At 36.0% G+C, this 20,979-nt stretch overlaps 1 protein-coding gene across 1 annotated transcript; it reads left to right on the forward strand.

Moving 5' to 3' along the window:
- Positions 1 to 1,279: 1,279 nt before the first annotated feature.
- Positions 1,280 to 19,399, forward strand: LOC145980645 (uncharacterized). The gene is made up of 3 exons (XM_083113680.1): positions 1,280 to 1,507; positions 2,870 to 3,080; positions 19,009 to 19,399. Exons 1-3 carry the CDS (start codon positions 1,385 to 1,387, stop codon positions 19,236 to 19,238), a joined length of 564 nt encoding a protein of 187 aa, XP_082969806.1. The 5' UTR covers positions 1,280 to 1,384; the 3' UTR covers positions 19,239 to 19,399.
- Positions 19,400 to 20,979: the final 1,580 nt, after the last annotated feature.

The raw sequence follows: 20,979 nt of genomic DNA on the forward strand, positions 1-20,979 counted from the left end.
AAAGCGACGCAACGAAAACAAAACACAAATGAGTACCATTCTCTCTCTGCACTTAATAATGTAACTTCCTTTCTTGATTACAAAATGACATGATAGTGGGATGAAGCGTACTGAAGGTATACGCCCTCCCAAAACATTCGCTTTGTGTAAATGAGAGAAAACACTGAAATGAAAACTCACGCAAGGGGACCAGCTGAGGGATTTGAATCTGTGAACTCAGGATCAGTGGCGCCCTCATATTTTTGGGAGGGACTACAGTACAACCCTTAAAGACTTGATCCGAGTTATGATCCTTTTAACCCATGAAATAATCTGCAGGACGCGAAATACTGCAGTTCAAAGATTAATGCTTTTAGTAGCTAAACACAAACATATCTGCTGGTCATGGGTGTTCTATATGAGAGTTCCTTCATCAATTTCATGTCATAACTCATCACGTTCGCGATTAGCCAAAAGTGGCAGAAAAACGAAGTAAAATAAAACAAATCAAGCAAGCAAACAGATCTCCCCATCCAAATAAACCACAACTACCTTGAACCGATTGCAAATCATTGTTGCATTACTTGATGAGTGCTCTTGGAAAAACTTTATATGGAAGTTAAAACTGTTTTAAACGAGTGCAAAATGATGGTATCACGTCTAGACCTTTATCTGTTCATGAATTGTACATATTTTACGAGCCAGTTTGAGACTATTTGAAGACAGCCATAAGAGTTAACATTTTTTAAAAAGAAATTGGGAATATTGCTTCTTTGGTGGCAAAAACATTGAACTTTGTACCACCCTAAACGAAAAAAAAAACCGTTTCATTATGGTATGTATTGTTGTGTTGATGACATAATTAAACTCAAACAAATTAACCCTTGGGTTTGGAAATTGTCCTCAGGTTTTTCATTCAAGAGTCCGAGATGATCCAAGAATCTTTATTAAGAATGTGCAATGATTTCCATTTTTTGCTTGTATCATCACTGCTTACCATAGCTTTTAAACAATTACTAATAGCTTGTGCCACCATAATTTACAATGTTCGTGATCTGTGCAAAAAGAGGATTTGTTCACTAAATGTACTTTTAAACTGAATGGCAATCTAGTAAATGGGCTATGGTAAAGTCCACGTCACTGTTACGATGATAATATTACTGATAGCGTCAAATTGAGGCATGTGTCCTTCACCTTTCCTGACACAGCAATCACGAGCTCACAGCACCAGAAAATTACCGGAAGAGCTTGTCGCAGTCGCTGCCTCCTCAAGATAAAAAAAAAGAATGATTCTAGTAGAAGCGGGTTGCAAAGATATTGAGCAATTATTGTATAAAGCAACGCTATGTACAGTTCTTAGTTCACTCTGTCAGAAGACTCTAATGTGCTTGGAGGTTGGCTAAAAATGCATACCGGTACTGCACGTTTTGTCACGTTTTTGCTTGTCTTGTGCATGCACTTACAAGATGGCCATCTTAAGAGCAGATGTCCTGACTTACAAGAGCAAAGTGGTGTACAATGGGAGCAGGTATGTCTAAAACAAGCATGTTTTCACAATTTAAATTGCGTTGAAAATGTACCATCATTGTAGTTCTTGTTAATATGCAAAATGGTGTTTTCACTGATCAAAATTGAACTTGTATGTAATAGGACACAACTGTTTCAGCTAATATGTAAATGGAACATGTACAGTGGGATCCATGAGTATTACAGTGCAAATTGTCCATCACCATGTTCGTGCACTTTATTTCACCAAATAAGAGCTTCAAGAATTAAAAGAAAACCCAAAGCAAGCTGTTTACAACTTCTGCACCAGCATATATAAAAATCCATAGCTTAAAAACACACAGGATGTAAGAGAAAAATTAATGAAAATAGTCATGGACAATTTGTACGGTAATACTCATAGATCCCACTGTACTATGCTCTAGCATACTCAATACCGGAATATTGGTTATATCTGGCAAAAATATGTTCTTTAAGCTTTCTGTAAAGAGCTGGACAGGATGTTCATGGGCACAAGTTGTTTACCCATTTCAAAAAAAGTGTGAGTTTATATTGTTGCTGTTATATTAATGTTATATTGTTAGTGTTTAACTGAAACGTTGGGAACACAGGCGCGTATCTGATTTTGTCCCCCCCCTCCCCATGTCATTAACCCAGTCATATTTGCTCTATGAGGACGGTATTATAATACAAAACCGTACTTATAATATTTTTAAAGTTCCTGTTTAGATTATGAAATCAGACTGAAAACTCATATTGCCTGTCTGATGTTTACATAAAGAAGTATGTATTTTGCATCAAACAACTAATAAATGTACATTTAACACATGCCGAACAATTAAGAATCACGAAATAATTAACGATAGTAAATTAAGCAAAATAAAATATTATTTGGTTTAGTGTCAGCAAACTGCCTTACAATATTTTCAACGTTTAGTTTCCCTGCGGTCCTTATTCAAAACGAATATGTTTGTTAATCTTTGCTGGAAAGTTCTATTCCGCAGATAAGTCTTTATTAAGTTAAAATTCCAAAAACGTGCGTTCTGCAGAGGACACAGTCACGGGTAAAGTTAGGAAGCTCAAACAAATATTTATGACAGAAATATTCAATTTTGTGCATTTTGAATTTTATTTCTAAATTATTTTGTTGAAGGCTCCAAAAGCCGCGATTCTATCTTGGGAACTCATACCGAATGTATACGTTTAATAAAAGTCTGGTTAACTCAATAGGCGATAGCCATGACATGAATGAATGCCCTATTGTAACTTTAAGAAATTGTTCTCACATCATACACAACTGTCCAGTGGTTGAAGAACTTACATAATTTCAACAATCAACAAAACCATCCCATATTAAAAAAAAGTCATGCATATTTTTCAACAGGTGGAAGGCAGTTGGATATCACAGTACAACACAAACCCAGAAATGATTTGCTACAAACTAGAGATTAGCAGACACAATGACAGTGCGCTGGTTGTTACAGCCGTTATTCCTGGAAAGAGTGGTGAGTTGGAGAGATATGATTTCCCATGCTACATAAAGGGACCAGGAAAATGTAACACTGCAAACATAGAAGAACCAGACGAAGATTATGGTGAGTAAGTTATATACTTTAAAAAATAAAAAAATAAAATAAAAAATGAAAAGGTGCTGTAAGATTTTTCCCTTATATCACTAAATTTACAAAATTGTTGTCCTTGGACAAAGTTAATTGATTGATTTGGTGTTTTAAGTCCACTTTATGCACAGTAAGGCTAATTGGGATTGGACCTACAGTTTAAAGTGGGATTCGAACCACTGTGTGTCTCCACCAGTGATGTGCCGTAGACTATAAGTTTACGTCTACATGCGTTCTCTACACGTAATCTACGCGTAGATTACATTAGGTTGTAGTTTACATAGACTACGTAGACAATCTAAAGTGCATTAAAATTAATTTTCAAGGCTTTCATGAAAGAAAAGTGACATTTTGTACTATATTGGTTCCTAACAAACTGAAAAGAATCCTATTTACAACAGAGCCTCCCCCATGGCGCAGTGGTAGCGTCATTGCCTTGTAATCAAGGGGTCCCGGGTTCGATACCCGGTGGAGGCACAAGTGGTTCGGATCCCACTTTAAATTGTAGGTCCAGTCCCGATTAGCCTTACTGTGCACAAAGAGGACTTAAAACACCAACTCAAAACCAAAAAACCAAAACCTATTTACAACAAAATTTCTCTTCTCTTCTCTCATCAACTATGGAAGAAGATAAATAGTATGCAAAAAACAACAGATGGCAGTCGTGAGGCAAGAGTGGTCTTTTCCTTATAAAACACTAAACCTCGCGACAGGTTAACCTTGCAGCAACTTTTCGCATATATCGACCCAAAAGTGCGCGCAGAAAATAGTTCCGCTTCAATACTGAGGATTTTCTCACTGTCTGTGATATGAACAGCTTGGCGGTTAAGGAGAGACTGGCACGGGGATGCTGAGTGCAGTTTTAGAGTGGATTGATACATAAAACCTGCTGCAAACTTAACCTGTCGCGGGGTATAGAATATTTCCTATGGTGGCCGCGGTGGCTCGGTCGGTAACGCGTCTGACTACCATGCTAAAGGTCCCGGGTTCGATCCCCGGCCGGTTCAAATCCGGGAACTTTTCTAACGTTGGAAGCGGCCCCGGCACCCACCCAGCGTCGAATAACATGGGTACCTGGGGGAAACCCTGGGGGGTAAAGGCGGTCAGGGGCGTGATGCTGATCACATCACCCCCACTCACGACCGGATCAAGAAAGTGTGGGGCGTTACCCCCACACCCCCTATACGCCTTCATGGCGTGGTGCTATGCACAGGGGAGCACTTTACCTTTTTTTACCTTTAGAATATTTCCTATGTTAGGTATTTTTCCTAGGTGAGAAATTGTTCGAATTTGGAAGGGAGTATGAAAAGTTCTCCTCACACATCAGCAACTGATACGCAGTATAATATTCTTTTAATTCCACGGCGCGCCTTGCTAAGTTATCACCTTTCGCCATATTATTTACATAGATTACGTCATCTACGTGTATAAAATAGTCTACGTATAGAATGTAGACTATCGTTGTTTACGCGTAGACGCACATCACTGGTCTCCACCCAGGTATCGAAGGCGCGACCCTTTGATTACAAGGCGACGACACTACCACTGCGCCATCGGGAAGGCCCTTGACACAGTTAAGATTTTCACAATTGTTAAGGCCTTAAGGGTTCAAATTGACTAGGGGATGTTGGGAGTTACCTCCCCCAGATAAGACCTCAGTATCTCAGGTAAATCATCATACCTGGTAGCATAATCTTTTAACCCTCCAATAAATGTATAGAGGAAAGGAGCCAAATATGGCATACCATTTACATTTTGGTTCATACGTCAGTCAGATTTATTTCCAAGTGTGTGCATAAATAGTTATAGTGTTGAATGTTGTGTAATTATTGATAATAGTAGTCACATCGGACAACACAATTAGTCATGATATACAAAAAATACAAACACTGCACAATTTCAGACATGGCAAGTAGGGTTACTAATATGGCATACCTGTAACGTCTGTGAACAAAACAGTTTTAGAACCTGATAAACATAACCACATTGCGTTACAGAATATTAGAAAACAGTACGGTCTATGTCAGTGTTTTCAAGTTGTGATAGTCTCTGCCATAGACCTAATAGAACTCATTCCTAGTCTATTGACAAAAGTCACACACATAGCATTCTTCTTTGATCCAGCACACTCCACGTGGGCCCACAAACGACACAACATACACATAATCCACTGTTCACCATGAACATCATTTGAAAATTTCCCATCACAGAGCATACAGATGGCATCAGAGTCCTGTGGTTCGTGATCGCCATTACTGCTAAAATTAGAGCTAGATGAATCATCCCTAATGCTCATAACGTCATCTTCCTCCTCGGAATCTGTTGATTGCTGGTCGACGTACTTCATTTTCTTTTTCTTGTTTTTTGCTGCCGCAAGAGGAGTCTGCACAGATTTCTCTACTTCGTTAGGACTAATCATTTGCGCCAATTGAAGTTTCTTCTTTGTTGACTTAGCAGGTTCCTTATTTAGTGAAATTTCCAATGTGTTTTTGTATGGGGAAGATGTAAGAACAGCTGAGGAACCAGCCTTCCTTCCACGACTTCCAGCACTTTTCACAATTTTGGGAAAGGGAGAGATGTTCCATGGTGTTACCCTCGATGTTGAAGGTCCTGCCTCATCCGTTGCTTTCTGGGATGAAGTGTTGATGTCTGTAGTCAAATCTTCAGCAGAAGCCTCCATCTCGGCATTTACGAATTCATCGGCAAAAATGTTGGGGTTGAGAGGATAAATCCCCGTTACCTTAAATCCATTCACAGCAATTGCCCCTGTTTGAACTTTTAAGTATGCATTTCCAAAATAGTTCTGCAATATCAAAGTTGTTTAGGGGGCGTGAATTGATCTCATCCAGAGGCGGATTTCTTCACTGTGTCTTGCTTTCAGTGGACTCATAAAACTCCTATCTAAAGGTTGAAGTTTATGCGACGCATGTGGAGGAAGGCATACAATGCAAACATGATTCTCTCTTGCCAATAGCAACACCTGCCACTTGCCGTTTACCTTTACGGGCCAACACCTGGCGAACTCTCGACTGCACTATGCTTAACCCAGTTTCATCAACGTTAAATATTCTGTCTGGTCCATAGTTTTTCTTTTCCATCTCTTCTCCTGCAATATGCTATTGCTCGACTCATGTTGTCATGGTCCCACTGCTTCCTTTTGGGTGGCATTTCTGAAAGAAGAATACAGACCCTATAGAACCTCCACTAGCATGTTTAGGTAGCTGTTATCGTTCCATTATAGAGGTTAACGTTCTATTATCTTTCATATTCCTTCTTAGGCAGTGTGTGGCGGTTCCCTATTAATGTGGCTGCCTGCATCAATTAGGCCCATGGGTCATCCTCTAGTTTCACTGTAGCATTTTTCTACCTAAGACTGCGCAATACTCTCTCTACTTCTCTTGCGATTGAGCAACGGGCAAAAACGGTTCTTTCATATGCCAACGTTAACCTTCACAGTGGGACGAGTACAACTTGCTTTGTATCTGGTATGGTCTGTTACAGGAAATTATTTATTTATTTCATTTTTAAACAAAGCAAGTAGTTGATATTTATTACCTAGACTAATGGATACATTTATATATTATTATTTTATACTTATTGTCACTTTTCTTAGTGTTTGTCATGAAAATAATTAATGTATTCCTACAAATGAACATGGAATAGTAGAATACAAATATGGCGTGGTGTGGGTACAAATATGGCATACTACTATGCCATATTTGTAGCCTCGCCATCTTTGATTTCCTGATCGAAATTTTACTGAACCCTGGCAGCACACATAAAAAACAACTATGCTCATTTGTGCTTCAAACAATAGCCTTTTAAGTGCACACACGGTTATTGCCACTTTGTTGCAACCAAATAAACTGCCGATGGAAATACAACTTACCTAAAAACTTCTGAAATCTTCGAAAAACAAACAAGGTTCTCCTGTCTCACAATACACGTGCGGTGCTCAACGCGATAACACTCACAATGGAAAGACCTTCCAAGGGTTCGTTCCAGGAAACACCAACAGAGGGTAGTAGTTACCAGCAGAGATAATGCACCATGCCAAATTAGTACCCCTATGCCATATATCTCTCCTTTCCTCTAATAATCATTGTGACACTAATATTTTCCATAATATTATGAAGTATGAACTTGTTCATGAAGCAAGAATCGTTGGCACACTCGAGCGGTCTGAGGTGTCATGCTTTGGGCTCCGGCTACGAATCTCCTGGAGGAAGCGTAACAGCTTTTCTCTGAGATTTCGGCCTGCATATGGGACCGTTGGCTACCCACCATCGTGAGGAGATGGGCCTGGTCAAAACAAACTATTGTAAGTGGTAGCACCCCTGCTGTGTCCCCACGCTTTTGAAGGGCAATTGCTCTCCCATTTAAATACATGGGGAATTTGATGCTGAAGGTGCTGCTATTTCATTAAAAGTTTAATTTCATCTTACCCTCAGAAATTGTGCCTGAACATGATAGTTGAATAATCAGTGCTGTAAAAATAAGATTTTTTGAAAAGATGATCGTCAACAACAGAAAAGATATCTGAACTCAAAAAAGCCTTAAAATTTGCACAGCACTTGTTTACATCACTTGAAATATTCGCAATTTAAGTGCTTTATTGTTGTGAATCCGCTACGGAATAATACATAATAATTCCGCGCGACTACTTTTATTTTTATAGTTTCTTTTAATAACAGACTCATTTTTAGGTGATATCATACTTCTCCGCATGACTAGTAAATATGGTCCTCTGGTTTATATATACACATTTATCGAGAATAATAATTAATACAAAAAAATTGATGTGTTTACCTACATGCGGAAAACATAATATAAGAATGTCTTATCCTGCATGTATAAGCGCCTATGCAGAAAAAATATTAACGATAGGTGGAGATGGAATGCTCATCGTAGTCATCTCCGCATCTGATATTACGTGTACAAGTCGCTAGATGGCACTGGATTTTATACACGTAAAACCGAAAATAACAGAAGGTGTATCTTACTTGGTAGATTGTTTAAATGTCAAAATTAAATTCAGGCTTAATTAAGCTTCATTGTTACCTATTACGATCTTAAATTAAACATTAAATTCCTTAACTTTTATGCATTAAGTTTCGTATAGGAGTACGCAACGGGACATTTCCGATAAAAATTGATTTAATCAGGTCCCGCAATCTGCACATGAATAATGGTGCACAATTGTATACAACATATTACACTTTTATGTTTTTACAAAATATAGTTGTTAAGGGATTCTAGGGTTCAAGGTATACAATGAGATCCTTGACACACTCACAAATGTCAATTTTTAAGTAAGTTCATTCGGTGGTCTGCCAGATAGGCAGCGGACTATTGTGGAGTACAAAGGAGTGAAAGAATCAACGCGGTTCCCGGAAGAAAGATGGATGAGAAACGGAATGTGAGAAGAATGCACGGAGGGAGAAAAGCATTGGTTTCGACGGTTGTGTGAACTATGATGGTCCATAGTGGATTGTCCTACAAATGGGAAGCTATCGTGAATAGTTTAACGGAAGCGTCAGACTTGATTCGCCAGCTGGTTGACCGGTAATACGTTGCACAAGGTATGAAAGTGACAGTACCTAAACTACCCATGTCGACATGGAGGTAAGCTGCATTTTCTCCTCAAGTGTCGCATGAGCTCATGTCCATACACTCGTTCGAAAAAAATAAGTACGTTAAGCATGCTCGCGTGTGCAAGGCGTGTTGCGCGGGATACCGGGAAACGCTCGATTTGATCAATGCGGCTTAGACGAAATGGCGGGCGACGGCATTGCAGAGAAAATCTGATTTGGTATATAAGAAGGATTTGAAATCAATCTAAAATTCTTTGTAGGTTTGACAGATAAGGTATATGTTAATGAACATTGCTCATTTACCAGGTTTAATACGTGGAATAGTGCATTTCGGTGTTCATTCTTAAGTCAAGGTCACGTGCCATATATGGTATGTTCGTACCTGGTAGGGACAATACGTGCTGACGTGTTTCTCTGGTATCGCAGTTACGCTCAAAATAAACTGACTTTTGCTGATTTGATCGAGTTTCAAAACCATCTCGACATATTACAAGCTTATTGGGTTTGTGCAACCTGTCTAATGTTATATTATGGTGGTAATATATGATCAATGTGGTTAACGTTTCCTATTGTTTTGGAAACAAGGACTATAGCATAGGTTGAAACAGGGTGTTGGTACCGAATATTCCTACTGGTGTAAATAAGCATGTTGGTACTTTTAAAGCTCAAAACCAGCTGTTCCTTGTATGGACAGATAGATGTTGTTTATTTTTTTTAGTATTGCCAATGAGTCTACATTGCATAATGATGGCCGAATTGTACCTTGTTTATTAAAATAAATGTAATCCATAATATTTCAGAGTACCATTTGTCCTATGAATATACTCCAAGGCTGCACGTTATATTGTTGCATGCATCTATGTATTAATTACTGTACATTCCTTTCAGGAGGGGAATTTGTGTGTGCTCTGGTCATGCAACCTAACAAGGTATTGTTTTGAAACAAGGTTGTCAGGCAACTTGAGGATACAGGGAAATCGTGAAACATCCTTAATCCCCTTTTGCTCGTTCATTAAGTCAGTACTTGAAACATAATTATGTCCAGATCTGAACTATACACATCATTATGTTTGGATTTGCCAATAAATGTGCATACATGCAGGGCATGTTTCAAATTTAGAATAAGTTGCAAATCAGAAATATTGTGACATATCTAAATATATACGAGGTCGGTTCAGTGTGCAACAGTACCACAGAAGTCATAGCACAAGTCATTAGGGTGGTCATTTACATACTAATAGGGAGATAAATGGGTAATTAGCTCATATAACTGCACTCTTTAAAAGTGAATTGAATTTATTCTCATTTTTTTATTATTTTCATTCCTCTCAGTACATATCATAACATAGTTGCTAATGCTCATCTTAGTAAATTCCTCTTCTGTAACCCTCCAATCAGTGCTTTCATCGCTACGAGGGGATCACTAGAAAGGCCTTTGGGGAAAGTAAAATTTTTTAGTAAGGTGATATTTTGGAAAGTTGGGTGTAAATGCTGGGGCTTTCGTTACGTCATTGTGTAGGGCTCTTCCTCACCTCTGAAGTACCGTGATAATATATATCTCCGATTCCAACTCCCGCCGTTGAATTACACATACACGCAACCAGAAAAAAAAACATATTGCGTAGTGTAAAAAATTTAATTTTTGTATTATCGACCCATGGCAGTTACGGACGACCCAAATAACGTCTAGTTTAGTGCTCGTTGTGCATAAACATTCTATATTATGCCCGTTTGAGCTACCCTGCCTTTGCACTTTCATGTATTAATTCTTAGTTTAAGGAGAATGTAGTTTTCGGAAACTTATGACTTGCTACATAATCTTAAAACTTTACTAAACCCATTTTAATTATCGATTTACACTAGAAAATATTTACCTTCGTTGACAATTTAACCATTCGTCTGAATTCAAACTAAGTATCAGCACAATAGGTAGCTATGGTGCTATATTGAAAAGGAAATTTCAATTTGCATATGCTGATGAATAGTGTTTATGTTCAAACAATAATAAATACCTTTATAATTATTATATTGATAAAAAAACTAGATATAACAAAAGTTACAAGAGCATCAATTATGCATTTGTTTAAAATAACATTTATAACATATAAATGTTATTTATATGAAGAAAACATTTCTATATTATCTCCTTGTGAGGTAGAGTAAGTATTTTTCTTAATATTTTTACATGCATCAGTTCTACATCTGAGTATACTCAATATGTCAATTTCTTCAACCAGATTTACAAGATGGCTTCAATTCGTCAATTTTTAAAACTCCACATATGGTTAATTCACATCCAAAATGCAGAAGATATTTCTCTCACTTTTGTCTTATTTCTCAAAACATTCATTTCAGGTAATGCATTATTCATCTACTAGCTTGATAATGGAGATGCAAGCAGATAATAATTTCCTGCTTCCAATTTCTAAACTTGGCACTTTTCACAAGTTCCAAACCTTTTTTAAAGATTATGCCATTATAGAAGCATTTTCAAGCTTCTGTTATGAACAAAATGTCTCTATATAGTTTAAACAAACTATTAAAGATTAACTTGCAAAGTATAATCTTTCAAAATATCAAGATTTATACAAATATCAATCCTTCACCAATAACTAACTCTCTAGCCTTCTTAAACCCGAAGGTTCATGGCTGCAGCAACACAGGCCTTCCATCTGTCCCTATCTTGAGCAAGATCTATATACTCTTTTCCATCCCTACCGATTTCCTTTAGGTCCATCTCAACGTTGTCCCTGCATCTTCGTCTTGGCCTTCCTACAGGTCTCTTACCATCTGGTTTCCCAACAAGAATCCTGTAAACTCCTCTTTCCTCTCCCATTCGTGCCACATGGCCTGCCCACCTAAGTCTTCTTGATTTAATCATTCTAATAATATCTGGACATGAATACAAATTATGTAGTTCTAAATTATGTAACCTTCTCCACTCACCTGTCTCCTCATCCCTTTTAGGTCCAAAGATTTTCCTAAGGATCTTATTTTCAAATACTCTCAATTTATGTTCCTCTTTCAATGTAAGGGACCAAGTTTCACATCCATATAATACTACAGGCAAAATTACTGTTTTGTATATTTTAACTTTTAGTTTCTTAGATATTAAACGAGAAGACAAAAGTTTATGAAGAGAGAAGTAACATGCATTTCCTGAATTAAGCCTACTTTTTATTTCCTCTTTAATATAATTTTCATTTGTTAATATTACTCCTAAGTATTTGAATTTGGAAACTGGTTCAAACGAGTTGTTATCAATAATTAGATTTTGATTATTACCTAACACTTGGTTTCGGCCTGTAAGCATATATTTAGTTTTCTCTTTGTTAACTTCCAAACCTATCTCTTTAGCAGTTTTGAAAAATATTTTAGCATTATTCTTAATCGTATTTATATCATCCCCCAGTAAGTCTACATCATCTGCATATGCTAACAACTGAGTCACACCATTTAATTTTAGTCCATCTTTAGTTTCTTTTACCTTCCTTACAGCATATTCTAAGGCAAAATTAAAGAGCAATGGAGATAATGCATCTCCTTGTTTTAACCCATCGTGAATTATAAATTTGTCAGACATATTATTACCCACACGAATTTTACTTTCTGTTTCACTGGTGCATATTTTTATCATACTAACAAGCTTCTTAGGTATTCCAAACTCTACTAATATATTATATAATTTATCTCTTTAGACCGAATCATATGCTTTTTTGAAATCAATGAATACCTGATGGACATTTTGATTATATTCCCACTTTTTTTCAAGTGTCTGTCTGATGTGAAAAATTTGATCTGTAGTTGATCTGTTACGTTTAAATCCACATTGATAATCACCTATAATTTCATTAGCATATGGGGTTAGTCTTGTTAAAAGAATGTTAGACAATATTTTGTATGTTGTTGAGAGTAGAGAAATTCCACGGTAATTATTGCAGTTCATTTTATCACCTTTTTTAAACACAGGAACAATTATGGATTCTTTCCACTGTTGAGGGATTTCTTCTTTATTCCATATTAAACAAATTAATTTATGAATTTGACATATTAATGAATTTCCTCCATATTTAATTAACTCAGCTGGTATTAAATCAATGCCAGGTGCTTTGTTATTCTTAAGCCTTTTAATAGCATCTTTAACTTCAGTCAAGTTAGGTTCTGGAACTAAAGGTTCTGCTGTGTGTACTTCATTTACTTCTGATTTATCTCCTACATGGACATTTAAAAGGTCATTAAAGTAGTTCTTCCATCTATTTAGAATATCGCTTGGGTCAGCTAGAAAATCACCGTCTTTATCTTTTATCAAGTTTACTTTAGGTTGCCACCCCTTTCTAAATTCATTTACACCTTTATATAAATCTCTGATATTTTTATTTTTGCTGTTTGTTTCAATTTCGTCAATTTTGCTTTTCAAGTAATCTCTTTTTTTACTTCTAAACGTGCGGTTAACTTCTCGCTTTATTGTATTATAATTGCTTAGATTTGTATCATCCGAGTTATTTAACCCCTAAGTCTAGCCTGATTTCTTATTTCTATTAGATTATGACATTCATTATGAAACCATGGCTTACTTTTTCTCGGTTTATGGTATCCTATAGTTTCTTTAGCTGCTGATTCTATTGCATTACGTATGTGCTCCCAATTCTTATTTACGTCTGTTTCATTTATATTTTCATCATCATTTAAATCCTGCAAAACCTCAAATCTATTTGACAGTTTAATTTGGTAATCTTTCTTAATTCTTTCATCAGCAAACTTTCCTGTATCAAATTTTATAACTTTTAGATTTTGTTGCTTATGATTTATCACTGAGAGTCTTTCTCTTAATTTAGCAATTACTAAATAATGGTCACTGGCACAGTCAGCACTTCTATGTGTACGAACGTCAATTATACTAGTATGCCTTCTCTTATCAATGAGAATATGATCTATCTGATTATGAGTTTTACCATCTGGAGAAGACCAGGTATATTTATGGATATCTTTATGTTTAAAAGTGGTACTTTTCACAATTAAATTCTTTGAGGTTGCAAAAGTAATCAATCTTATACCATTATCATTACTTAATTCATGAAGACTTTCTTTACCAATCGTGGGTTTAAATGTATCTTCTTTGCCAATTTGTGCATTACAGTCACCTAACAGAATTTTCATATCATACTGAGAAAATTTATCAAAGACCTGTTCTAACTCTGTATAAAAATCATCTTTAGTATTATCATCTTTATCTTCCCTTGGTGCATGTATGTTTATTAAAATAATTTTACACCACCTACCCTGTAAAACTGCATATGATATCCTATCATTAATAAATTCTACTGTTTTAAGAGCCGAGATAATTCTATTATTTATGAAAAAGCCTGTTCCAAAATTATGATTTTCAGTACCACCATAGAAAAAAGTATAATTTTTAGTTTTACAATTTCCTTCTCTTGGCCACCTAACTTCCTGGACAGCTACTACATCTAATTTATACTTCACTATCTCATTAACTGTACACTGAAATGCCCCAGGCCGGTAAAGGCTCAGAACATTCCAGGTGTCTAATTTAATATCCTTATTCCTAACGTAGATCTTATCCTTAGTCCAGGGACCTCCCAAAGTAGTCCCCACCCGGAGATCCGAACGGGGGACTATTTTACCTCCGGAATATTTTACCTTGGGAACATCCATGGCCTTATATTTCTGTTTCTTGACATGTCTTTTTACAGTGCAGAGTTGTCAGCTCTACGCCTAACCCCCGATATGAATGGAGGAACTACTACACAAGACAAACACAAACATATTAGACAGCACAATTACTACACCAGACGAACACAAACACATTAGACAGCATAACTACTACACAAGACACACACAAACACATCACAACTACTACACAAGACACACACAAACACATCACAACTATAACACAATATAAACACACACACACGACAACTACTACACAATATAAAAAACAAACAAACAAACAAACAAAACACACACACACACACACACACACACACACACACACACACACACACACACACACACACACACACACACACACACACACACACACACAGCCCCCGTTTGTGAGATGTAGATCCCTTTGGACTGGGTAACCAAACCTGTTTTGAGCTAGCCTAGACAACATTGAATCTCCAATGGCTTGATGAGCCTTAAATGTTAAAGGAATGTTCCAGATAAACAACTTCCCAATAATCTTGTGTCTGAAGGGGAGTGATTTTTGTGTATATATCTTCCTGTTTTGTACCTTATTTCATTTGTACTTGGTACAGAGTCTGAAGAAGACCTTGCTAGAAGGTTGAAACTTAATGTTTAGTTTATGTTTTAAAATAAAATAAATTTCCGCCTTGTTCAGCATATTGAGTCTTTGGTCAATATACAAGTTTGAAACTAATTACTTACCTGTCCAAAAAAAGTTTGAAACTAATTACATACCTGTCCAAAAAATGTTTAATTGACTGGAATTTCTGACACAGCCTAATGGCCATAGCAATATTTACTCCAGGCAAGGACGCTTTTTTGAAGTCAATGAATAGTTGATGGACACTTTGATTATATTCCCACTTATTTTCAAGTGTCTGTCTGATGTGAAAAATTTGATCTGTAGTTGATCTGTTACGTTTAAATCCACATTGATAATCACCTATAATTTCATTAGCATATCGGGTTAGTCTTGTTAAAAGAATGTTAGATAATATTTTATATGTTGTTGAGAGTAGAGAAATTCCACGGTAATTATTGCAGTTCATTTTATCACCTTTTTTAAACACAGGAACAATTATGGATTCTTTCCACTGTTGAGGGATTTCTTCTTTATTTCATATTAAACAAATTAATTTATGAAATTGACATATTAACAAATTTCCACCATATTTAATTAACTCAGCTTGCATTAAATCAATGCCAGGTGCTTTGTTATTCTTTAGCCTTTTCATAGCATCTTTAACTTCAGTAAAGTTAGGTTCTGGAAGTAAAGGTTCTGCTGTGTGAACTTCATTTACTTCTGATTTATCTCCTACATGAACATTTAAGAGGTCATTAAAGTAGTTCTTCCATCTATTTAAAATATCACTTGGATCAGCCAAAAAATCACAGTCTTTATCTTTTATCAAGTTTACTTTACGTTGCCACCCCTTTCTAAATACATTTACACCTTTATATAAATCTATGATATTTTTGTTTTTGCTGTTTGTTTCAATTTCACTAATTTTGCTTTTCAATTAATCTCTTTTTTTACTTCGAAACGTGTGGTTAACTTCTCGCTTTATTCTATAATAATTGCTTAGATTTGTATCATCACAGTTATTTAACCACCTAAAATAACTGTGATGATACAAATCTAAGCAATTATTATAGAATAAAGCGAGAAGTTAACCACACGTTAATCCTTCACCAATAGCCACATTTTTACTTCTTCTCCATCCATCATGAGATTCCTCAAAAGTCACAGACAACTAGTATTAGAGCAACTAGTTCAAGCTAGATTTTTTAGTATGTGTTATCTTCAATTGTTTTTGTTTTATATTTTTGTCCATAAGTGCTTAACAGCTTGAATGTTTGTGTAGTAAATGTACATATTTGCTCTGTTACAGTTATTTTACTATGTATATCACAATATACTTATCTAATGATTACAATTACCATTTTTGGAATGTTGATACAAAATACCAAGTATGACATCATATTATACATTGAACATTTTTAAAGAGTTGACCTTTGTACATAAACCTTGATGCCAATGCAAATGTACACAATTTCAATAAATTTAATTATAAATTTGAATGTATCATATCTTTCTTGTCTGAAAGAACACATATGATTGAAGATATTTGTTTTTCATATTGCCAGTCAAAAATAACTGTTATGAATATGAATTCAAAATATTGCACAATTTGATAATTTTGTCATGATATACAAATTGGCTTTTTTAAACATCATATTTAATAAAATTAGTTTAAATAGCAATTTCAGACACTTAATTGCATTATATGAATAACATTTTGAGCAATCATATGGCTAAATTATTATAAATATTGCACAAATGTGGAACTTTGAACTTAGCCTAACCATTTTCAAATGTTGTTATGACAATGTATTATTTTTATTGTCATAACAATAACGTTTGAATAGACATCCCATCGCGCTCCAATGAAAAGCTTATGGCAACCAAATGACGAACGAAATTATTTAGGGACACAACAGGGGTGGCGCCGCCACCGAAAACGTTTGGCAGACCCATTCGAGAGCTACGAATGAGTAGCGTAACCCGGTCATGGAAAAAATATAACCACAATTGGAGGTTCGTCGTGCAGGCCACACTTTTCCCGGTAACTGGTTGTATGACCGCCCACCTACGGAATGAGGCCGGCAGTCGGTAAGTAGGTCCTCGCACTTAAGAGCAGCTGCACCTTGGGTCATTATCACATGCTTACATTACATAAGCACATCCGTGAAAGTATGTGTTACAAATGCATGTAATAAAAAATAACATGTAATGTTTAGGCGTATAAGGGGTGACCCTTTTCGACGACACCCTAATGTCAACATGGCTTTCACGTAGTACACTCTGCACTGCATTTTGCAGACTAACGAGGCTCTGGCGTCTGGATCCATGGCCAGTATAATCCTCTATGGAACTTTGTTGCGTGCTGTCCATGTGTGTTTGTGATTATCCATCATCTACAGGTATTTCACTTATCATCATTCATCTTCATCTTCGCAATTAGCCAAAGGTATCAGAAACGCGAAGTAAAATAAATCAAATCTTTAATTCATCTTATGTTTAATAAGTATGGTAATAGCAGATACGAATCCACGAAGAGGTTCAGATTACACATTTCCATAGCTATGTTCGTATCCTCTTCATCATACAACATTGTGGCAATGTTAGTATATCATTATTTATTCTTGTATAAGTTTTCTTAGTGCCCTTGAGTTCTTTTATAAAGGGCGCGGCAATTAATTGTATTTGAAGTGTATGTAAATGCTTTGAAAAAAAACAAACGGGAAATGTGTCCGCGTTTGACTTATCTGAGTCGGTGCTTCTTCTAAACCACCTTTCACATTTCTCGATGGATTTCGATCGTAATTCAAAATGATGGCAATTAGCCACCAACTACTAGCCTACTGTCTGGCTGCCTTAGCTGAGACCATGGACGGAAGTGCGCATGCGCCAACTGGACGTGTTCATTGGCAAAATAGGGGTGACTGCACTTTGGTCACGAAGCGGGTTCTGTGAAAATGATCTGCTGTGGAAACAACAATGAAGTTTCAAACGTAGGAACATCACCGCCAAAATACGTAGAGATGTTTACGAATTATGTAAGGGTACAGAATGAAAAAAAATAGCCATCCATATACAATATACGCAAACAGAAAAGTATTTATTACTTCACATTAGTAGATAAACTTACAATTTGTAAACCAGTAACTTTATTTTGGACCATTCAATTAAAATGATCTCCTTAGTAAATCTTATAATTAGCACAAATGTACACAGCAGTAATCAGGATAGTATTCACTAATAATAGTTTTATTATACATAGGATTATAAATATAATAAAGAAAATGTAGTAACTGCATGGTTTGTGGCATTGTATATTATATCGAGGGCGTTTTGTAGAATGTGCAACAGGGACCAAAAGTCACACTTTTCTTTGTTCCACTTTGAAACGGTTTGTTACGAATTATTGTAAGAGACATCACAAACACAATACAGCAAGCAGTAATAAACACAACAAGCGAACACATACAAGCAAAATTCCACAGGGCGGTTAGGTGATGTTCTACCTGCTTCCCCTCTCGCGTTTGGAATCGCACTTTCCAGCTAGTTTCGTTTCCCTTGGCCGGACTGTATATGCTTGGATAAGGGGGAAAGGTATGGATAGAATCAGAAACGCTTGTAAAAGGATGACCTGTTGAAGTGACAGGAACCGAATGGTCTTGGTTAAATCTAGTTAAGTCCATTAGCACAACTTTGCCACCTAGGCAGCAGCCGATACCGGTCAATGCTACAATAAGTACTAGAATCACTAACAATAACAATGGCGAAGTGGTTAACATATCCCTCTACTACGCCAGTGGTCTCGGGTTCGGATTTCGGTCTGGGCATGGGTGTTTGTTGTGTCTGGCCATTGGTAAAGTAGTCGACGTCTCATTCGCTTAGCGGGAGATGGAAAAATTAACACGTCAGAGATCACGCTACTTTCATTGCATTGACAGCAAATAACTTTTTCTCTTCTATTTACACATTTTAATAGATAATTGCATATAAATACACATTTTTTTCTGTTTTCCAGAGCATGTGTGGAGAGTCGTCAAATTGGTTCCACAAAAGTACATTATTGGCACTTTATGCGACGTTTATCCAAATGCAACTGAGTTTCATTTCTTCAGCGAGGCGTTAAGCATGGAAGGTGTATCGCTAACTGACGAAGAAGAAAAGGACATTGAAGAAACACTGAAGAATGGAGGAATTGAAGATTTGCAAAAATTTACCGAGGAGCAATGCTCAGTTTATAAAAACTAAGCTAATCTTTCATAGCACGATACTTAAATTTGCACACAACTATATCATGTGTGCACATGGACATGAAATATAACACTTTTATGTCGTCAGGTGAATTCTAGATATTCACACATGTAATGCAATTATGTACTTAATAATAAATTCATTCAGTCAGATGTGAATGAGATTTCTTTATTTGGTGCATAAGTTGGTAACCACAAATTTGGGTTTTGGATATTTTACTACAATGATAACGTAGGGATTAAAGTTATTTCATTGTGACCCCGGATCCTTGGTTAGAAATCTGGTATATCAGCTTGTTTTGTATGTGTGTTTCCGTCTTTATATACGCGAGTAATCTATTAAAGTAGGGAAAAAACTAAAAGTAATTATAATGCGTTGAATACAAACAATAGGACTTAGAAGAAAATGAGATTTAGTGAGAACCTTTTATTTTTAATGAGAATGCTGCATCTTTTAATGAATGTTTTAAATTCTTACTCCGTTTTCCTCCTTCATTTATTTCTTGTTCTTTACCTTACCGATAGTGCATCACTTACACTTGCTGACTACCTATGAATCTCTTCTCCTTCTAATGTAAAAGTAGGCAGCAAACATGATTTACTCGGAATTTTGTAACACAAATTCGACTTCACAAAACGTTTGGATATGACAGTCGCAGTTTTCACGTGTGTATAAGTATATGACACAAATGCTTGTTACATCCTGTAGGATACGTTTATATTTCACCAATGAATTTATTCTTGGAAATAGCCTACAATGTTACCTTCATTCAGTTTACAATTTGGGACATGAACACTGGTGAATAAAACCATGAAAATTTGCACATAAAATCACAAAAAAGACAAAAAAAAAAAAAAAAATCTGGATTTTAAAAATTAAACGTGCATTTTCCTTAGACAGGACTAATGGCGGCGATTGGGTTCCAAAACTGGTGGAAGGGGCAAAGTACCAAAACTAGGGGGGCAAGGACAGTTTACTTAATCTTAGTAGATAACGTTAAGCATAGCTAGGGGGAAAAGCGGCAAGAAGTGGGGGGACTACCCACTAATAGCCGCCACTGGACAGGACTGTTCCCATTTCGAGCCATATCGCTTGGTGATCGCATCATAATAGTGTACTCGTTCTTAAAAGTTATTTTACAATAAGAATTATTTGTTTTTTAAGGAAACAAAAAAAATTTATGATTCAAGATAATGATAAATATACCCTAATATATATATATATGTGTGTGTGTGTGTGTATATATATATATATACAGGGTGGCTTGTAATTAGATGTATTCACTGAAAGGGGTTAAAGTAAAGACAATTTACAATAAATTTGACCATATGATACCCCGTCCGAAAATTAGTAGTTTTCGAGATAATCGAATTTCTATTGTTTTTCTAAAAAATGACAATTTTCCACATAAAGATGAATTGAGAAAAAACTGCTCATTGTATGGAACTTATTTCAGCGTTTTCTGATAGCTAACAAATAAGTGGTTCGTTGAAAGAATTTTTTTTTCCCAAATAACAATCACATGTAAGTAACGGGTGGGTCTAAATTTACAAGTGATGATAAAAAAATGCACTCTTAGTTTACTTGGCAACGTATTAATAACAAAAATGGTATGACACGAAACGTACTTCAATTACTTGATTGTGTCATTTGCTATCCAACAAGGTACAAATGTTGCTAACATTGACATTTGTGTACAAGAAATAATACTTCATTCAACTTCATGTGAATGAAATCA

Source organism: Lepisma saccharinum, chromosome 28, assembly GCF_977018435.1.
Source record: "Lepisma saccharinum chromosome 28, izLepSacc3.1, whole genome shotgun sequence".
Taxonomy (NCBI): Eukaryota; Metazoa; Arthropoda; class Insecta; order Zygentoma; family Lepismatidae; genus Lepisma; species Lepisma saccharinum.